The sequence below is a fragment of the Suricata suricatta genome, chromosome 3 (genome assembly GCF_006229205.1).
Source record: "Suricata suricatta isolate VVHF042 chromosome 3, meerkat_22Aug2017_6uvM2_HiC, whole genome shotgun sequence".
In the NCBI taxonomy this organism is placed as follows: Eukaryota; Metazoa; Chordata; class Mammalia; order Carnivora; family Herpestidae; genus Suricata; species Suricata suricatta.
Genome location: NC_043702.1, coordinates 123344328 through 123361783, shown reverse-complemented (window position 1 = coordinate 123361783; position 17456 = coordinate 123344328). Strand labels below are relative to the sequence as shown.

The 17456-nt window shown below is 48.7% G+C and overlaps 2 protein-coding genes and 1 long non-coding RNA gene across 3 annotated transcripts in view; 1 reads left to right on the top strand and 2 right to left on the bottom strand.

Annotated features, from left to right (window-relative positions):
- The window catches only part of DUSP27 (dual specificity phosphatase 27, atypical), a 32773-nt gene extending 32107 nt beyond the window's left edge, over positions 1 to 666 (bottom strand). Inside the window, exon 1 of the mRNA XM_029933355.1 lies at positions 557 to 666. The gene's annotated coding sequence lies outside the window, so the exon portion shown is untranslated. The remainder of the gene's footprint in view (positions 1 to 556) is intronic.
- Positions 667 to 5086: 4420 nt separating this feature from the next.
- Positions 5087 to 17456, top strand: part of GPA33 (glycoprotein A33) — a 39849-nt gene continuing 27479 nt past the window's right edge. The window contains exon 1 of the mRNA XM_029933354.1: positions 5087 to 5131. Within this exon, the coding sequence (XP_029789214.1) occupies positions 5089 to 5131 (43 nt within the window). The 5' untranslated portion in view covers positions 5087 to 5088. The remainder of the gene's footprint in view (positions 5132 to 17456) is intronic.
- Positions 8837 to 10705, bottom strand: LOC115286647. Its single transcript, XR_003906183.1, has 2 exons — positions 10462 to 10705; positions 8837 to 9085 (listed from the first exon to the last, which is right to left on the bottom strand). It is a non-coding gene; the product is annotated as an uncharacterized LOC115286647 (long non-coding RNA).

Below are 17456 nucleotides of genomic sequence, written 5' to 3'. Positions count from 1 at the left end.
GGGGAAAACCTAGCCTGACGTGGCCTGGCTACCTTCAGCAGGACACCAAGACGCACGCCCCAGCTGTGTAAACTGTCCCCCTGGGAGTCACAATATTTCAGAAGCGACAACATGGCCCCTTCCTCAGATCCAGCAGGGAAGCAGAGAGGAGAACCAGCACTCTGCACTGACGAGGCTAAAGCATTTGGAAAGCAGGGAATTCCTCAGGCCAGAAGGATCTTTCTGTTGGAACTCCTGGGTGTGCCCTCACATACACACACGCACATGAGCACACACACGCACGCTTGCGAACATCCATGTAAGAACACACCCCACTTGTACACAGGCATACACCCTTGCCTCTACTGGAGGAGGTGCGCTGGCCCTCTTCAGTGTCTCTAACCAAGGCCACGGGGGTCCCTGCCTTTGGCTCAGGCTCCGCCTTGATTAAGGAATATGAAGTCCCTCCGGAGCTGGCCCCACACATGGCTGGGCCTTGCCACTCAAGGCAGAGCTGCTGCCCCTCTGCTCTAAGTCTTGGGCTCACAAGACAAAATGAAGAGAGAGGCACACTCACCGCTGCTTTGCCTAGATCTCCACACCAAACCACAGTCACCCAGGGGCTGAGGGACCCAGATAAAATGGCCAAAAGCTCCGATCAGTGAGAGGGACCAACCTCTCTCCTCTCTTCAGGGCTTCTTCTCTGAGGGACAGAACAGCTGTTAGCAGGAAATCTTAGCTACTTTCTAAATTTAGCCTCTGGCCCCATAGCCTGGCAGATCTCTGGGAGGAAGGAATGCAGTCTCAGGACCCAGACCCGAAAGCTGGCCCCATTTAACTCTTTCCCTCCTGGCTGATTCTCTGGACACTGGGCACTGATATTGAGCAGCAAAGTTAGTAGATGGTCACACTTCATAGATGGAGAGTCCAGAAGAAAATGTTTCCTTTGGACTCTCTGTCTCTGTCTCTCTCTCTCTCCATATCCTCTTGCTTGGGGCTACCTATTCAGTCTTTCCAGAAAACAATCTAGTGCCCAAAATCTAGAAGAATGAAACAAAGTGTATCTCAGTCCCATGTCAGTCTAGAGGGTGCTGGGAAAAAATACCCAATATATAGAATGGGGAGGGGGCTCTGATGGATGTTGGGAGAGGACCATGGTGCAACTAAAGGGTATGGTCAACGGCTTGTGAGCAGGGTTACATTTCTTTCAACAGCGCTGACTCTGAGTAGTAAACTGGCAGTTGTGCTCACCCTCCACAATCCCTTCCTGACACTCACATTCATGGTGATGGTCAAGTGGCAAGCCTGGGTGGTATAAGAATTCCATGAGCTTCAGGGCACCCAGGTGGCTCAATTAGGTGAGTGTCTGAATTCAGCTCAAGTGATGATTTCATGGTTCAGTTCCGTGAGTTTGAACCCTACATCAGGGCTCACTGCTGTCAGCACAGAACTTGCTTCTGAGCCTCTGTCCCCTCTCTCATTGATCCTCCACCCCACTTCCAGTCTTTCAAAAATAAGTAAACATTAAAATTTCCACAGCCTTCATACACGTCAAATGAGCTCACAGTCCACCCTACTCCACTTTGTTATCTCCCACCACCACCATGACCAAAGAAAAGCCCAAAAACCCAATAGTTCAGCCTTTATCTCACACATTCTATAATTACACCTTCATCCACCCATCTAGCCATCCTATCCATTGTCTACCCATTCACAAATGATTGCCTACTATGTATCACATAATTACATGCTCAAAATGGTCCTTCTTCCTGGCTAAGTGGAACAATGCCTACCACATAGTATCATCAAAAATTGGCTGAAAAAATGAATGAGCTCACACTTTATTAGGAGGAATGAGACGCAGATCAAAAATAACTCAAGCATAAGGCAGAATGTTGTTAGTATCCTAAGAGAGATCCAGAGTGCCGTGTGAGTTCAAAGGAGGGAGGAGCCCTTCTGGCTGAAGAAGTCAGGAAGGGCTCCATAGAAGAAGTAATGATACATACATATAGTGGCCTTAAAAAAACAAGTTGGATTATAAAAGTAGATGTGATGGGGGAAGAAAGGCCAGAGGGAGAGCATGAATAAAACTGGGGGATGCCAGTGGTTAGAGCTGGGAGGAAAGCAAACAGGTTGTGTGGCTGAGACTGGAGTTGGGGGCTCTTTTGAGAAGAGTGGTCAAGGAGCACACGTCTGAAGAGGAACATGCCACCAGTGGCCAGTCATTAAACCTCCATCCTAGGGTTCAAAATAGGGACTCAATAATCGACTGCCAAAGAATGGCCATAACTGAGAAACCATGGGGGTTCATTTCATGCCCACACACTTCACGGCTCCATCAAGATGAAATGTGGTCTGGGAGGGAGGTGAGGTGAGGGAGGGAAGGGACAGGGAAGGATGGAAGGGCTGCATCAGTCAGGGTGAGGCTCAAGACGAGAGGACCACAGCACAGAGAATGAAAAGGTGGCAGGGCAGTAGGGGAGGGAAAGTTGGAGAGCCAACACGCCTACGAGAGGCAACAGATAAGGAGGGAACCACTCAGGAGGAAGCATGGCCTCTGTCTTCTATATACCCTCTGTCACCTGCAGAGGGTGACATCAAGCTACTGGAGCGGTGGACCAGAAATCAGAAAAACACTCACTAGCTCTATCACCTTTGAGAACTCATTTCACGTCTCTGAGAATCAGATCCCTGTTTGTAAAATAGAGGATCATAATACTCATCTCCCCATTTTGTTCTGACCACCCAATCTAAGGTGGGGCCCCTTTCCTGCCCTCAGTATCATTTCCTGTAACATTTTCCAGGCTACGTTCCCCATAGCACCATCGCCCTTTAAGTAGGGTGACCAATCATTCCCATTTTGCCTGAGACTAAGAGATTCCAGAGACAAGGGATTTTCTCTTTTAAAACTAGGACAGTTCCATGGAGGGGGGGCGCTGGGGGAAGACAATCCCTTTAGTAAATGGTGCTGGGAAAACCGGACAGCTACATGCAAAAGAATGAAATTGGACCACTTATTACATCACACACAAAAATAAACTCAGAATGGATTAAGGATCTAAAAGTGAGACATGAAACCATAAAACTCCTAGGAGAAAACATATGCAGTGATTTCTTTGACATCTGCCACAGCAACATTTTTCTAGATATGTCTCCTCGGGCAAGGGAAACAAAAGCAAAAATAAACTATTGGGACTACACCAAAATAAAAAGCTTTTGCACCATGAGAAAAAAACCATCAACAAAATGAAAAGGCAACCTGCTGATTGGGAGAAGGTGTTTGCAAAGGATATATCCTATTAGGGGTTATTATCCAAAATGTATGAAGAACTTGTATTAGTCAACATCAAAACAACAAAAAGCCTGATTAAAAAATGCAGAGAACCTGAATAGACATTTTCCCAAAGAAGACATATGGATGGCCAACAGACATATGAAAAGACGCTCAAATCACTAACCATCACTGAAATGCAAATCAAAAACACAATGAGACATCACCTTACAAATGTTAGAGTAGCTAAAATAAAAGAGACCACAAATAACAAGTGTTCACAAGGATGCGGAGAAAAAGGAATCCTCATGCACTGCTGGTATAGCCACTCTGAAACAGTATGGCGTTTCCTCAAAAGCTTAAAAATAGAAATACCATTTGATCCAGTAATTCCACTCCTGGATACACACTCAAAAAAGACAAAAACACTAATTGGAAAAGATATATGCAGCCCTATGTTTACTGCAGCATTACTTACAGTAGCCAAGAAGCAGCCCACGTGTCCTCTGATAGACGAATAGATGGTAAGAATATTACTCAGCCGTAGAAAAGAATGAGATCTTGCCATTTGCAACAGTGTGGATGGACCTAGAGTGCATTATGCTAAGTGAAATAAGTCAGACAGAAAACGACAAATGCCATATAATCCCACTTAAATGTGGAATCTAAAAAAGAAAACAAATGACTAAACAAACAATGAGCAGCAACAAGCCCACAGATACAGAGAACAAACTGATAGTTTCCAGAGGGAAGGGGAAAAAGGAGGTGACGGGGAGTAGGAGATACAGCCTTCCAGTTATGGAATGAATAAGTCACAGGAATACAAGGTACGACAAAGAATTACAGTGAATGGTATCACAGTCGCATTGTAGTGTGACCGATGGTAGCTAACTTGTGGTGAGCACAGCATAAAGTATAAACTTATTTTTTTTATTTTTTAGTGTTTATTTATTATTGAGACAAAAACAGAGCATGAGTGGGGAAGAGGCAGAGAGAGAGAGAGAGAGATGCAGAATCCTAACACAGGCTCCAGGCTCTGAGCTGTCAGCACAGAGCCCGACATGGGGCTCGAACCCACAAACGCTGAGATCATGACCTGATTAAGTCAGATGCTTAATCAACTGAGCCACCCAGGTGCCCAAGGTATAAATAAACTTGTTCAATCACTATGTTGTACACCTGAAACGAATGTTAACATTGTGTCTAGTTCAACTATACTTCAATTTTTTTAAAGGACAGTTCCAAGCAAACCGAGACAAGTTGGTCATGGTATTTCTAAGATTGTCTTCTTTGTTTACTTGTGTACTCTCGTCTTCCCAACCAAATGATCAATTCTCTGAGCATAGAGACTTCCTGTCTTCCTCATGACTGTGTCAGTAGCCTGGGTCAGGTGGGGGTTGTAGAGAAGGGAAGGAAGTAGGGGATCCTATTGTTCTCTGTGGTGTTTCAGCAACTGTGGGCAACACCCTTCTTTTACTGGCTTAGAGAACCTGCCTCTGAGATCATTCTCCGTTTTATTACAAGATGGTAATTACCTATTTTACAGCAGCCCACACCTTGGTGACAAGTCCAGGACTTTGTACACCTGCCGAATGGAGAAAAGGCGGAGGGAGAGGGGGCGGATGACTGTTCAGTCCAGTCCATAGGTTAGCTCATGTACCAAGACCAGTTGACGAGCACAGTGCGGGGGCAAGGTTGGGCACGGGTGTGTAGGAAAAGGGAAACCACAGTGACAGAAGGCTGGGCCAGGCCAGAGGCTGCCGTAATTTTAACTAGTCCATCCAGACCTGTCTGGGGCTCAAGCCAGGCTGGGCTTGGGGCACAGAGAAGGCAAGACCATGGTGGGGAAGATGCGGCCTGTGCTGGGGATTCTCTGTGCAGGTGAGTCGGCTCCTTCCTTGTCCAGGGCCCAGGGGCGGGTGGGACAAAGGGACTGAGTGCCGGCTGTCTCCCAGGGCCTCCCCAGGGACGACCTCCAATGACATAGTTGGTTCCTGCTGGAAAGAATTACAGGTTCTGTTTTGTAAGTGACAGGTTCTAGGCCAGCGCCAGTATCAGAATGGTTTGTATATGCATATTAGTAAAGAAAATTCCAGCCCGTTTCCGAAATGAATAATTCATAAATTCTCGAGACCATAAATTTTGATCCCAAATTAGATCACAAGCTCAGACACATGATCTGAAAACAAGACTAAGTCTTTGAAATCAAGTCCGGGAAAATCCAGAATGTGTGGATCTAGATATGTTCACCACTTGGGATTTTACCCATTGCTTTAAAACTAGAAGAAAAGGCAACAGTAAAGTGATCATATCTCCATCACATGCAGAAAACCGAGACAGAGAGACAATGCAACTTGCTCAGTAATGTCCCCGGAGCAAGAGAAGCCTCAAACTCTTCAAACATCAAACTACAAAGTCCCTTTCCAAATGTCAGAGCTCTTCAACCCTTCTGATACTCTGATAACTGAAAACTTGGAAGATGGGAACACCCTACAAAATAGAAATCAGACGTCCATTGATATAATGGTTAAATCCAGATCAAGTGCTATTAAACAGCACAGTCGATGCATGAGGCCCATCCAAGATGGAGGCCTTGGTGTTAGCGTCCTGGGCACAGGGAAGTAGTAATGGAGAATGGAAACGGAGAGACTGGGGCTGGGGGCTATTTGGGGAGTCCCTCTACCTCAGCATATTTGGCTATGCTGAGAAATCCCATCAGCCTGCAATCTAGAAACTGTTGCAGGCTTCAGGGATGTGGTACAAATGGGGAGGAAGTGAAGAGTTATACCAGGAAACTTAGGAGCCCCAAGGCCTAGGAAGTGGGACCAAGGTTTCCGCTCTTAGAGCAAGCCCCAGAAACAGCTGGCCTGCCCAAGTGTGCCCCATTCTTCCCATCGCTCAAAACCTGGCCTTCAAGCCCTTACGTGGGGGTCAAGGCCTGGAGGTGGACCTGGAAACGATCAATTACCTCAAGCTGGTTCAAGGCCCACAAGAGGCCCAAATGACTGGGGGCAGAGAGGCCCTCATGAGAAGGTTAGGGGGCCTGGTTGGTGCATTCCTTCATCAAAACCGGAGTACGTGGTTTATGCGGGGGTCTCAGGAGGGAGGGGTCTGGAATGATTGCAGCCACGAGGGAACCTGTCTCAGCCATCAGATGCAGACAGTAAGGATGCTGCAAGCCCTGAGGTGTGGGGGGAGGCTGAAAGGAAATGACCGTTCTCCCCGGACTGGGACAGGGACACCCTGGCCTTCTTCTTCAGAGCCGGAGGCCCCTCCCAGGGATGCCTCCCCCTCCCCACCTCCCAGTACACACCTTTGCACTTGTAGTCTGGCTGCAACCAGGACATTTCTGGCCTAGGGAAAAAACTACAACAAAATGCTCACCCAGCTTAGAATGAAAAGTGGCCTTAACTCTGAATTGCCTGGAGCAGTACATTTTGCCTCTTGCTTTGTGAACTCCTCCACTGGAACCAGTTCTTAGGCCTGTGTTCAGACTGGATGATGAAGTGTACCTTCGGCCCTCATCCCCGTCCCTCCACCCTCCCAGCCTGCCCAGTGTAGCTCCATGCGCCCTCTGCCTTTGCCTCCATGCCTCACACTAAGGGGAAGGAGCTAGAGCGGTGGTGGCCAGCTCGGGGCATATGGACAAGTGTCCAAGTGGAAACATTTGGGGACAAAATACCTATTGCCATGAGCAAGTGGGCGATGAAGGTGTTCAAAGGTCAAACCTAAGAGCAACTGGGTGTCTCTTCCCACCATGTGCCATGAGAGGACACAGAGAAAGGACCAGGGAAATGAGAAAGGGGCTCCTTCTGAAGGAACTGGAGCCTGAATTGGTTTCCAGAAGGCCTATTAGCTTTTTCTTCCTCTTCCTTTCTCTAGGTGTCCAGGTTCCTGAACTGAGGCTAACATGCCATTTTAGATCCCTTCCCTGGGGTCTCTGGTAGAGCCACAATTCCCAGCAGGACCATTTTCCCTAAAAGACTTACACTTGTCCGGTCAGAAGGGCCCTGCTCCTGTTGGTCACACAGGCTCGGGAAGTCCCTGTGATCTGCCCTGTCAGAGGGCAGCAAATCTGAGCTCAGTGTCATCTGCATGTCCAAGCTCCAAGCAGTGACCCAGCCCAGGCTGTGAGGTGTGCGGGTTTTGGCCTTGAGCGTGTGCACCTGAGTAGAATCAGATAAGAGAGTGGCCTTGTGCCCAGTTAATCTTGACTCTGAGAGCACGGTATTCAGGCCAGACCCAGCATGGTGTTCGCGTGGTGTGCTGTGAGATGGGCAGCCCAGCCTTTCGTCTGCTCTGTGGGTATGAGCCCTGTTGCCCCACCCATCCCCAGAGCCCAGGTCCCACCAGGGGCCGGGGCACCACCTGCTGCTGGTATCTGAGCACAGGGCAGAAGCCAGCGCTCCCAGGGAGGGCTCGTGTGCCTGCGGAATTACACAATCTACCTGCTAGAGATGCAATCAGGATTAAAATGCCCCAGTCCCAGCCACAGCCGCAAAGGGCCAGGGTGTAATGCATGGTCAGCCTGAGAGGAGCATGTGTGCAAAGGGAGAGGAGTGACAGTTTCAGGCAGTGGCTCTCCACTGTAGCTGTCCATCACAATCACCTGGGGGGGTAAAAACCAGAGACGCCCTGGCCCCCCCAGACCTTCTGCATCAGAATCATGGGGGAAGCAGAATCTGCGTGTCTCTCTGATTTTGACAGATTCCCACGTGCAGTCTATGTTTATAGTTCTATACTGAACCTTGAAGGAAAGTAGGTATAATCGACGGTCACTTCTGTCGCCACTGATACTCTGCAAGTGACTTGGTTCGGTTTTGTGCCAGCTGGAGGCTTTCCTGAGTTACTGTCCAGCCTCTGATTTGGTGCCTCAACTAAGGGGCCCAAGTGCCTACATTCTCACACTTTTGTGTGCCTGAAAGTCCCCTGGGGATTGTGGGCACAGGCGTGATCTTCATTTTGCCCTAGTCCCCCAGTCCCATCTCCGGGCTTCTGGGTAACCCAGCCATACTGCTTACTGTGATGTTGGTCCCTGGGAGGCCTGAGGAGAGTGTGCCTGACTAAGCATGTGCTCGTATTCCCGGCAGCTCTTGACCCTGCTTATGCCTCCTTCCAGAAAATATTCTGTCTGCTCCCGTGATACACCCTCTCCTGGTTCTCTTCCTCCATCCCTGACTTCCTCCTTTCAGGTGTGCTTTGTGGCTTCCTTCTCCTCTGCCCACCAGGAAATGTCAGAGGCCCTCACACCTAGACCCACTTCTGTTTCCACTCTACAATCACATCCACATCTCCGGGTGACACCCATTTCCAACTGACTCACGATCTGTGTCTTCAAACCCAACCTCTCTCCCGAGCTACATACACCCACAAATCCAACAGCCCACATGACCTTTCAGCTTAGACGTCTCAGAAGCACTGCAAACTCACAAGCTGCAAAGCCAACTCATAATCCCCTTCCTTAATTGGGCTTTTTCAGTGGACTCTGCATCATACATAATGCTCATCCAACCGAGAATGAAAGCCAGAAACTTAGCAGTCATTGTTACAGTTTTTTACTGCTTTGTAATAAATTAGCCCCAAATGTAAAATGATAAAATAATAATTTATTTTGCTCACAAATCTGCAATTTGGATGGGGTTTGGCAGGGACAGTTTGTCCTTGCTCCATGCAGCATCCCGGGGATGACTTCCTGGGATTTGGAAGGTCCACATCCAAGATGGTCCACTCGATGGCTGGCAAGTTGGTGCTAGCTCTGGTTCCTCTATCTGTGGGCCTCTCCATGGGGAAGTCTGGGCATCTTCACAGCACCGTGGCTGGATTCTGAGCAAACATCTTCAGGAAAAGAAAAGGGAAGCTGCCAGTCCCTTAAGGTCTGGGCCCAGATACTGACTAGCCTTGCTTCCACCATGGTCTATTGGTCCGGCAGTCACAGAACCCAGAGTCCAAGGAAGGGACATAAGCCTCACCTCTTGATGGGAGGAGTTTCAAAGTATTTGGGGACCATATTTTAAAATCACCATATTGGCCAATGCCTCCTTCTCCCTCAAATTCAAGTCATCACTGACCCTGGCAATTTTAGATCTTTTGAATCCGTTCACGTCTCTGTTTCTCTGCCACCCGGCTACGTGAGCTGCCTCTCTCGCGCTGCTTCCAGAGCCTCTAACATTCTTGTGTGCCTCGTTTCCCCCTTCTATCTGTTTTCCACACTGGAGCCAGAACAATCTTTTAAAGTAACTTTATGACCATGTCACTATTCCTACTTAAAGCTCTTCAGTGATTTCCCACTACTGCTAGAATAAGGACTCTCTTCATGAGGACAGGTTCTCCCATTTAAGTTCTATAAACCACTGAAGGTTTGCCAAACCCCAGGATTTCGGCACCCTCACTGATCTCCCAGACTGCCTCCTATACCTTGGATAGTACAAAACTTTTTGTCATATCACATTTTTACTCCTTGGTTTGGAAAATTATTACCACTAGCTTTACCTGAGGTATCTACACCTTCCTTTTTTTTCTGTCTAATCTTCAAAGGCCACAAGGCCCTTTCCTCCATTAACACCTTCCCGGATCACTTTGGGCCCCACCGATTTCTTCCTAATAGGAGTTTATGGTCTGACCACTTTGGCATCTCTTATATTGCCATTTAACCTTTCACCCACTTTGTGGTCTAGTTTTCCTAAACAACCTGAGGGTAAGAACTACTGTTCATATTTTTCTTTTTCTTTCTTTCTTCCTCTCTTTCTTCCTCACTTTCTTTCTTCCCTCTTCTCTCCCTTTTTCTTTCTTTCTTCTGTTCTTTCTTTCCTTTTTCTTTCTTTCTTTTTCACTTCTTTCCTTCCTCCCTCCCTCCCTCCCTTCCTCCCTTCCGTTAAATATCACAGTTACCAGAACAAAGGCTCACAAAGTATGCTTGGTTTTCCACAATCAAGTTATAACTTTTTGGTCTTCTTTTCCTCTCCAACTCATTGAGTTTTCTCCTCAACTCTGAGACTCCCTTTGGTCTGACTTGGGCGTCCATGCTACTAAGCATTCTCAGATACCGTGATTGACTCGGGAGAGTCCACACCGCATCCCGTCCTTGGTGATAAAGGCTCTTCTGCCTGCTCCTCTCCTTTTTAGTATTCCTCTTCTCTACCTTCAAAATCTAAAGTACCCTTCCATGCTGACAACTTCCACAAACAAGGCTTCTTCCTCAACCAGCAGCTTACCTCTACTGATCCCACGTCTCTTTGTACCAATTTCCAGGCACTCGTTCTCTTCCCTAAGATGGCCGCCAAGGAGCGTAGGGGAGGGCGGCGCGCGTCCCGGCCACGCGGGGCCACCATTGTGCTGGTGTCAGAGGACGATGGGACTGAAGAAGGGGGCTTGAGGAGTAGGAAGGGCCGGTGAGGGGGACCCCAAGGTATAAGGAACCCACAAGACCTACCGCTGAGCTCCCAGCCAGAACCCTCCTGCCTGGCACAGGAAGTGGGGGCTTCATTCCCCGATGTCAGGGGACGGAAGTGAGTGTTGTTGGTGCTCTGATGTGGAGTAAGGGCGTCTGTGTCTCCACCCAGCACTTAAATGGGCTCCTTTTCCAACGTGGAAGAAGCTGACCAAATGTACTATTGTTGAAAATAAGATCCCTTTGATGCTCACTACCAGGTTCCTTGGGCTGTAACCAATCAGTGTATCTCAGGCTGTGGTGACAAAAGTTGTGTTGAGAGGGTTGCTGTCAACCAAATCAGGAACCTAGGACAAAAGACTGGCTGAGGGCACATAGCAGTGCCTTCCTTGCCATGAGACCAGGATAAAGATTTGTGGGAATAGGCCCATGCCCATTTGTCTGGGCATAGCCAACTGCTATGGAATGTAAGACTAACCTGGCTTCAAGCAAGCATGTTCCCAAGTTGGCTGCATGTTCTGCTGTGGAAAACCAATGGCAATGCACAATAATTGAGTGCCTATTTTATTCAAGTGCTAGACTCTAGATAATGCCTGCTTTTTCCCACTATCATGGGGTTCTTCATTTTTCTCGTTATCTAATTATAGAAAGATAAACTGTTTTTCCAACTAATTAGTACTCTTTTTCCTTCCCCACTTTGAGTCTTAACTTATTTGATGTATAAAAGAACTGTATCAAACAAACCATCACTGCAGATAGCAAGAACCTCCCCTCCCCCCATAAACTCTCAGATTGTCATCATGGCCTTTTAGACTTGGGCCCATTCCACATTTCTGGCCACACTGGCACTGAGCATTGTAGGACAGTCTTGGGGGTGCAAGGGAGGCAATCTGGCTGAGAGATCGTGGAATTTGTCTTATATCTGCCCTGATGGAACTAGTATGCTGTTGGGACTTGGCCTGTATGTTTATTTGGAATCTTGGTGGGGAGGTTAAAGGATATCATACGTGGCAATCACCAACCCCCACCCCCAACCTCCTTGGTGTTATTGCTACAGATTGGCTTCTTTTACTTTCTGGAATGTGCTCCACCTCCCCCCTGCCCTGACCTCTGCAAAATGCCATTCTCTCCCCCACTCACCTCTTCTCCAATTTTCTCAGGGTTCACTCCTGCTCATCCTCCAATGTCAGCTCAAAGAGGCTCTCCCCTAGGACAACCTCTTCTCATCCCCAAACTTTGTTATATCCTGTCATTAAGTGTGTAATACTTGTTTCCATGATGCTTTTATATTTTTCTCTGGGCTTAGTCATTACAGTTTGACTCATCCAGAAGATTGAACGCTACAAGAGCAGTAACTGTGTCTGTCCCTGCTTCTCATTTTCTCCCCGGTCTAGCACAGTGCCTGCAACATGGGTGCCCAGGAGCCATTTGCTGATTGGCTGTTAATGAATGAGAGCCTACTCTTTGGAACCTCACTAGGCAGCAAGCTGGTTTGCTGTTAGTATCCCCTATCCTGCCTTTCTTTCCTTCCATCTTTCTCTAGGCAATTTCAGCTTCTCTCCACGCCTCAACTTCCTAATCTCATATGCTTCTATCAAAAGTTACCCATTTGGGGGACACCTGGGTGGCTCAGTGGGTTAAACATCCGACTCCTGATTTGGGGTCAGCTCATGATCTCATAGATCATGAGTTTGAGCCCCATATTGGGCTTTGTGCTAACAATCCAGAGCCTGCCCCTCTCTCTCTGCCCCTCCCCCACTAGGGTTTTCTCTCCCCCTCTTCCTCTCTCTCTCGCTCAAAAAAAAATACATATATATACTTAAAAAAAATAAAACCACTTTAAAAAATTGCCCATTCTGAGTGCCTTTCCAGGATCTGATGGATGAGAGTGACTAATTAGGGAGACGGTTTGTCCTGCAGGTGAAGGGAAGAGTCAGCCAGTGTGTCTCCCTCCTTCCCAGACAGCGCTTGCATTCAGCAACTTCCGTGTCTCCCCTCAGTGGTAGGAACTGCAGTCTTGAGAAAGTTGGTGGCAGACATGTTTGAGTGGGAGGCTCTTAAAGAGAGCTGCCCCTCAAACTCCTCCGTGTTGGCAGCGCCCTGGTCCTAGCTCCGTCTCCTCTCTGCCTGCCGGACTTGTCTCTGTTCCCAGATAACTTGTCCCTGGAGCAGCCCTCTCCGCCTCAGTATGAACTGTCATACTTGGTAACCACCTCCTTCTTCCTGAGGTGCCTCCCTCCCCTCTGCCACCCAGGGACCTTAGGGCTGCTTCCTTATTTTCTGCCCTGGTGAGTCAGGGATGCCATAAATACCTGGCCTGGGCAGAACACAGTGGCAGACAGAAGCTCCCACGTAGGGACTTCTCTCTCTGCACACCCGGGAGCAGCTTACTCCTGCTCTGTGAGCAAGGCTAGTCCAACAGGACCTGATTCCACCTTCTCACCCAGGCAGGACTCTTGCTCCATCTGGCATCTCTTCCATTTTCAATGTCTTCCTTTCTAGGAGCTCCTTCCCTATAATCTACACACAAGCCGGCCTCAAGTCTGTCCCTGAGGGGACTAAAGGAACTTTCTCAAGGCCCTCTGGTTTCAGCTTTTTCATTTCCCCGTGTTAGGTGAGCTCCTTGACAAAATAGGCTGCCCTCCCAGCCTCTACTTCCTCACTTCCAGCTCTGCTTAGGAAAGTTAGCACGGCTTTGTGACTGCAAGAGGACTGCGTGTTTGTTGTAGAACATTTGGAAGATAAAAACACACAAACAAGAAACCCAAACTTTATCCATGGTCCCCAAATCCAGAGATAACTGTTGTTAATACTGTGTTTTGGTATATTTTCTTCTGGAACTTGCTCTCTTACTGTGATTATGTGAAGTGGGATGCTGTGGTATGCATCCTGCTTTATGTGCTTACAAGTTCAGCACAGTGAATTAACTCCCTTCGGGGGGATATCAAGTCCCACCTTCTCAATGAGCCTTTCTGTTACAGTCCTTCTTGGGGTGGTAACATTGCCCCTCCCCCCACTTGACTCCCTTAACACTTGCGCTTAACACTTAATTAAGCTGCTGGCTGACAGTGACCTCTAACGCCTTCCTGGGCAGGGACTGCGCCCCAAGCCACTTAATCCACAAAGTCTTTTTTTTTTTTAAGATTATTTATTTATTTTGAGAGAGAGAGAAAGTGTAAGTGGGGAAAGGCAGAGAGAGGGAGGGAGGGAGGGAGAGAGAGAGAATCCCAAGCAGGCTCCAAGCTGTCAGCACAGAGCCCAACGCAGGGGCCCATGACCTGGAGCCGAAGGAGGACGCCTAACCGACTGAGTCACCCCGGCGCCCCAATCCACAAGGTCTTACGAGCACCCAGCTCTATAGAAACCTTGAGGTGGGAGCTGGCAGGTGGCTAGCTGTTCCTGCTAGAAGGAACACCCAACTGCCTGTGAGCACCACCCTCAGCAACGAGAGGACTGTGTGTGCTGGAGAAGCAGGTCTGAATGGCCTGTGGGGGCTGGGATGGTCCCTGTGATTTCTGGAGGAGGTGGCACACGACACACCTGTGCTCAGGTCCTTGCACTGAAGTAGGACCCTGGGAAAATCTGATTGATGAGACATCCACCTACACCCACCTCCATCCTCCCCCCTCCCCCCCCCCACCGCCTGTGACCACTGCCACCAGTGGAGGCAGTGCTGACCCCGTGAGCTGCCCCTCCCCCTCCCGGGGACTAACACTTTCTCAAGGCCAGAGCAAGCACCGGGCTCTGGGGTAGGTGGGGCCACCTCTGGCCTCCAGCACCTCCTCCTTAACAATGTGGTTTCACCGAGCAAATGGATTTTCCTAAGTGGAAGTATTACTGCCAGTTTCCCGAGGGTTCCAGTAATGTGCTGCGTATGCCTGCAGCAGCCAGTCCCATCAAGCATTTCATTATCTTCCTTGGATGTATTACTTTCTGGTGAGCTCTCAGGAGACAGTTTATTGTCATCTTAACAAACCTTAATTATTTGCAGGCAATCATCAGGGCTTCAGGCCGGGTCCCCCACCCCACCTTTTTAGGAAGGTGAAATTGACCTTTCTCCTTTCCATTCGGGGCATCTTGCAGACTCGGCTTCCTCTCTCTGGGGGCTCTTTTGGTCCTTTATTTGATTTTTGGCATTTTCTAGTAATCAGGAGGACAGGTCCTCCAACAAGCTTCTCTGGCTGTGAATCCTACCCATCTTTTAAGCTCGCATTCTCTACAACTCATTGATTTTGCTGTGGAAGAGCGCTTACTCGAGCACCTCCTGAGTTGGGCACTTTGTTGAGTGAGCCCTGGGGGACGAAGATGAAGAAAACTGAGTAGCAGAGGAGGAAGATGTGACAATATAGAATGCGGGTATAGTTCTTGCTCTCAGGTGCCGGGGTAGAGGATATGCACGCTAACACGGCAAGTCAAGCAGCCCTCCCAACAACCTTGAGTTAGGTAATACTGTTATCTTCATTTTATAGCTGAGAATATGGAGGCACAGAAAAGTTAATTAAGTTGCCTGAGGTCACACAGTTAGAAAAAGTAAGAATGAAGATGGCAGCCTGGGCAGTTTGGCTCCAACGTTTGTGCCCTTGGCCACTCCGCTGTACTGTGTAATAAACTTTCATGAGACAGAAGTGCTAAGAGGCAGGGACTCATGGGTAGTAGGTGGCACATCCACTCTGCTTGGGACAGTCTGCACATTCCCTCTAGGACAGTGGCCAGACTCTAGAACTTCTTCCTCAGCAAACCATGGAGCCAGGAGATTTTAATTCCTTTCGAGAGGGGAAAGCACTCACTCTCCTGATTTGTCCGGCTTTGGGGAGGTTAACACAACCCTGCCCTGTTCATTTTTAACCCCTTGTGGGGAATTAGCTGAGCATCAGATGGATGTCTTCATGAATAGAAGGGCTCAGCCTTGAGGAGAGCAGAGGAGTGGGGGTGAGAAAGAATGCTCGGAGCATGAGGTGCGCAGGTCTCGGGGGCAGCAACGGGGAGGGGGGGCTGCAGCTGTTTGGGGCAGGTAGATTCTGGAGCTATAGCAAGGAGATATCCACTGTGGACCCACGTCAGGAAGGAGAAAGGGAGGTAGTTGGAAGTCTCTAGAAATGAACTTCTCTACTTCTTACTGTTCTCATCACAGACTAGACGTCCTGTCTGGTACATTTGTCTCACTCACTGAGTAGGGATACAAAGATCCCATAGAAGAGAAAGACAAGGGCTGCAGTATAAAAAATATTTTTAAAAATCATCAGACATACATTTTTAAAAAGGCACAAACTTCTCTCAACCTTTCCCCCCACGGACCCTTTTCTCTCGCTCCCTTTGGGCAAAAGCTGTTCTCTTCCTCTCATCCCATTTGCTCTTGAACCCATTTCCCAGGCTCCATCCTCTCCACTCTGTCGGACTCCACCAAGGTCACCTCCATGTTACCGCATCCAGTGGTCGTCTCTCAGTTCCCAGGTCCCTGGCCCAACAGATCAGCAGCACTGGAGTGGTCGGTCCCCTCCGCTTTCACGAAACACTCCCTGCCCGGCCCTGGGAAACACTGTCTCTTGGCTCTCTTCCTAGTTCCTTGGCCAGTTCTCCTTCCCCCTTGCTGGTTTCTCCTCCTTTTCGCCACCACTGCGCCCTGGAGCACCCCAGGGCTCTGTCCCGGATACCTTCCCTGTCTTCGTGCACTTCCCTCTCTCCTTCCCTATCCTCTGGCCTTCAAAGACCTCTCCAGGGAACTTCAGACTTGCACACCTGTCTCCTCGACACCTCTACAAGGTGTCTAATAAGCATCTCAGACTTCACATGTCCGCAAACAAACTCCTGATCTTCCCCCTGAGACCTGCCTCTCCCTCAGCCATCATCTCCATAAATGACAATCCCTCCCTCCCACTTGTTCAGGCCAGACCCTGGACAGATCCTTGACTCCTCCTTTCCTCTAACGTGTCAAATCTAATGTGCAACCAAATCCCATTGGCTCTATTTTCTACAGACGTTCCAATTTGGATCACTTCTCTCCACCTCCACTACCATGACCGGTGCCGTGCACCATGAGCACTCCTCTGGACTATTGAAATAGCCCCTTGAATGTTTGCCCTGCTTCTATTCTGTTCCCTAATATCCTCCTTCTTCTCACCTCGCTTCAGCTAGGATGAACCTTTAAAAATGTATGGCAAACAGATTACGCCTGCTTAAATCCCTCCAAGAACTTCCCACGCCTCTAAAGTAAAAGATAAAGTCCTAGTTTGTGCTACGAGAGCCAATATGATCCGAGACCTCTCTACTTCTCTGTCTCATCTCTCCTCCTCCCTTCCCTCCCAACCCCGTGTCTTCCTTGCTGTCCCTCACATGGACCACACTTAACTCCTGCCTAGAAAGTTCTCGTGACAATGATCCACATGGCCTTCTGCTCCAATCACCCATTACTGCAAACCAAACCATCCCAAAACTTAGTGTCTTGAAACAATGCCAATATGTGTTTTGTTCAGGAATCTTCACCATGGGTGGGTTCTGCAGGGTTAGCTCCGTTCTGCTTCCCTGAATGGCTGAACTTGCTCAGGTACATGCTGGAGACTGATGGTGGCTGCCCGGGGACCTCAGCTGGGGCTGTGTCCCAAATACCTGCTTCCCTTCCTCACAGAATGTTGCTTGGGTTCTCCGAGTGAGCCTCTCAAGAGACCAGGCAAAGCTTATGGCCTCTTACAAGTCAGCATGAAAAGCCATATGGTGCCACTCACACTGTAGTCACAGGCTCACCCAGATCCAAGAGGAGGGGACACAGATGGAGGAGAGTCGCCATCATGTGGTAAGATGAATATACAGGATAGGACATGCTGG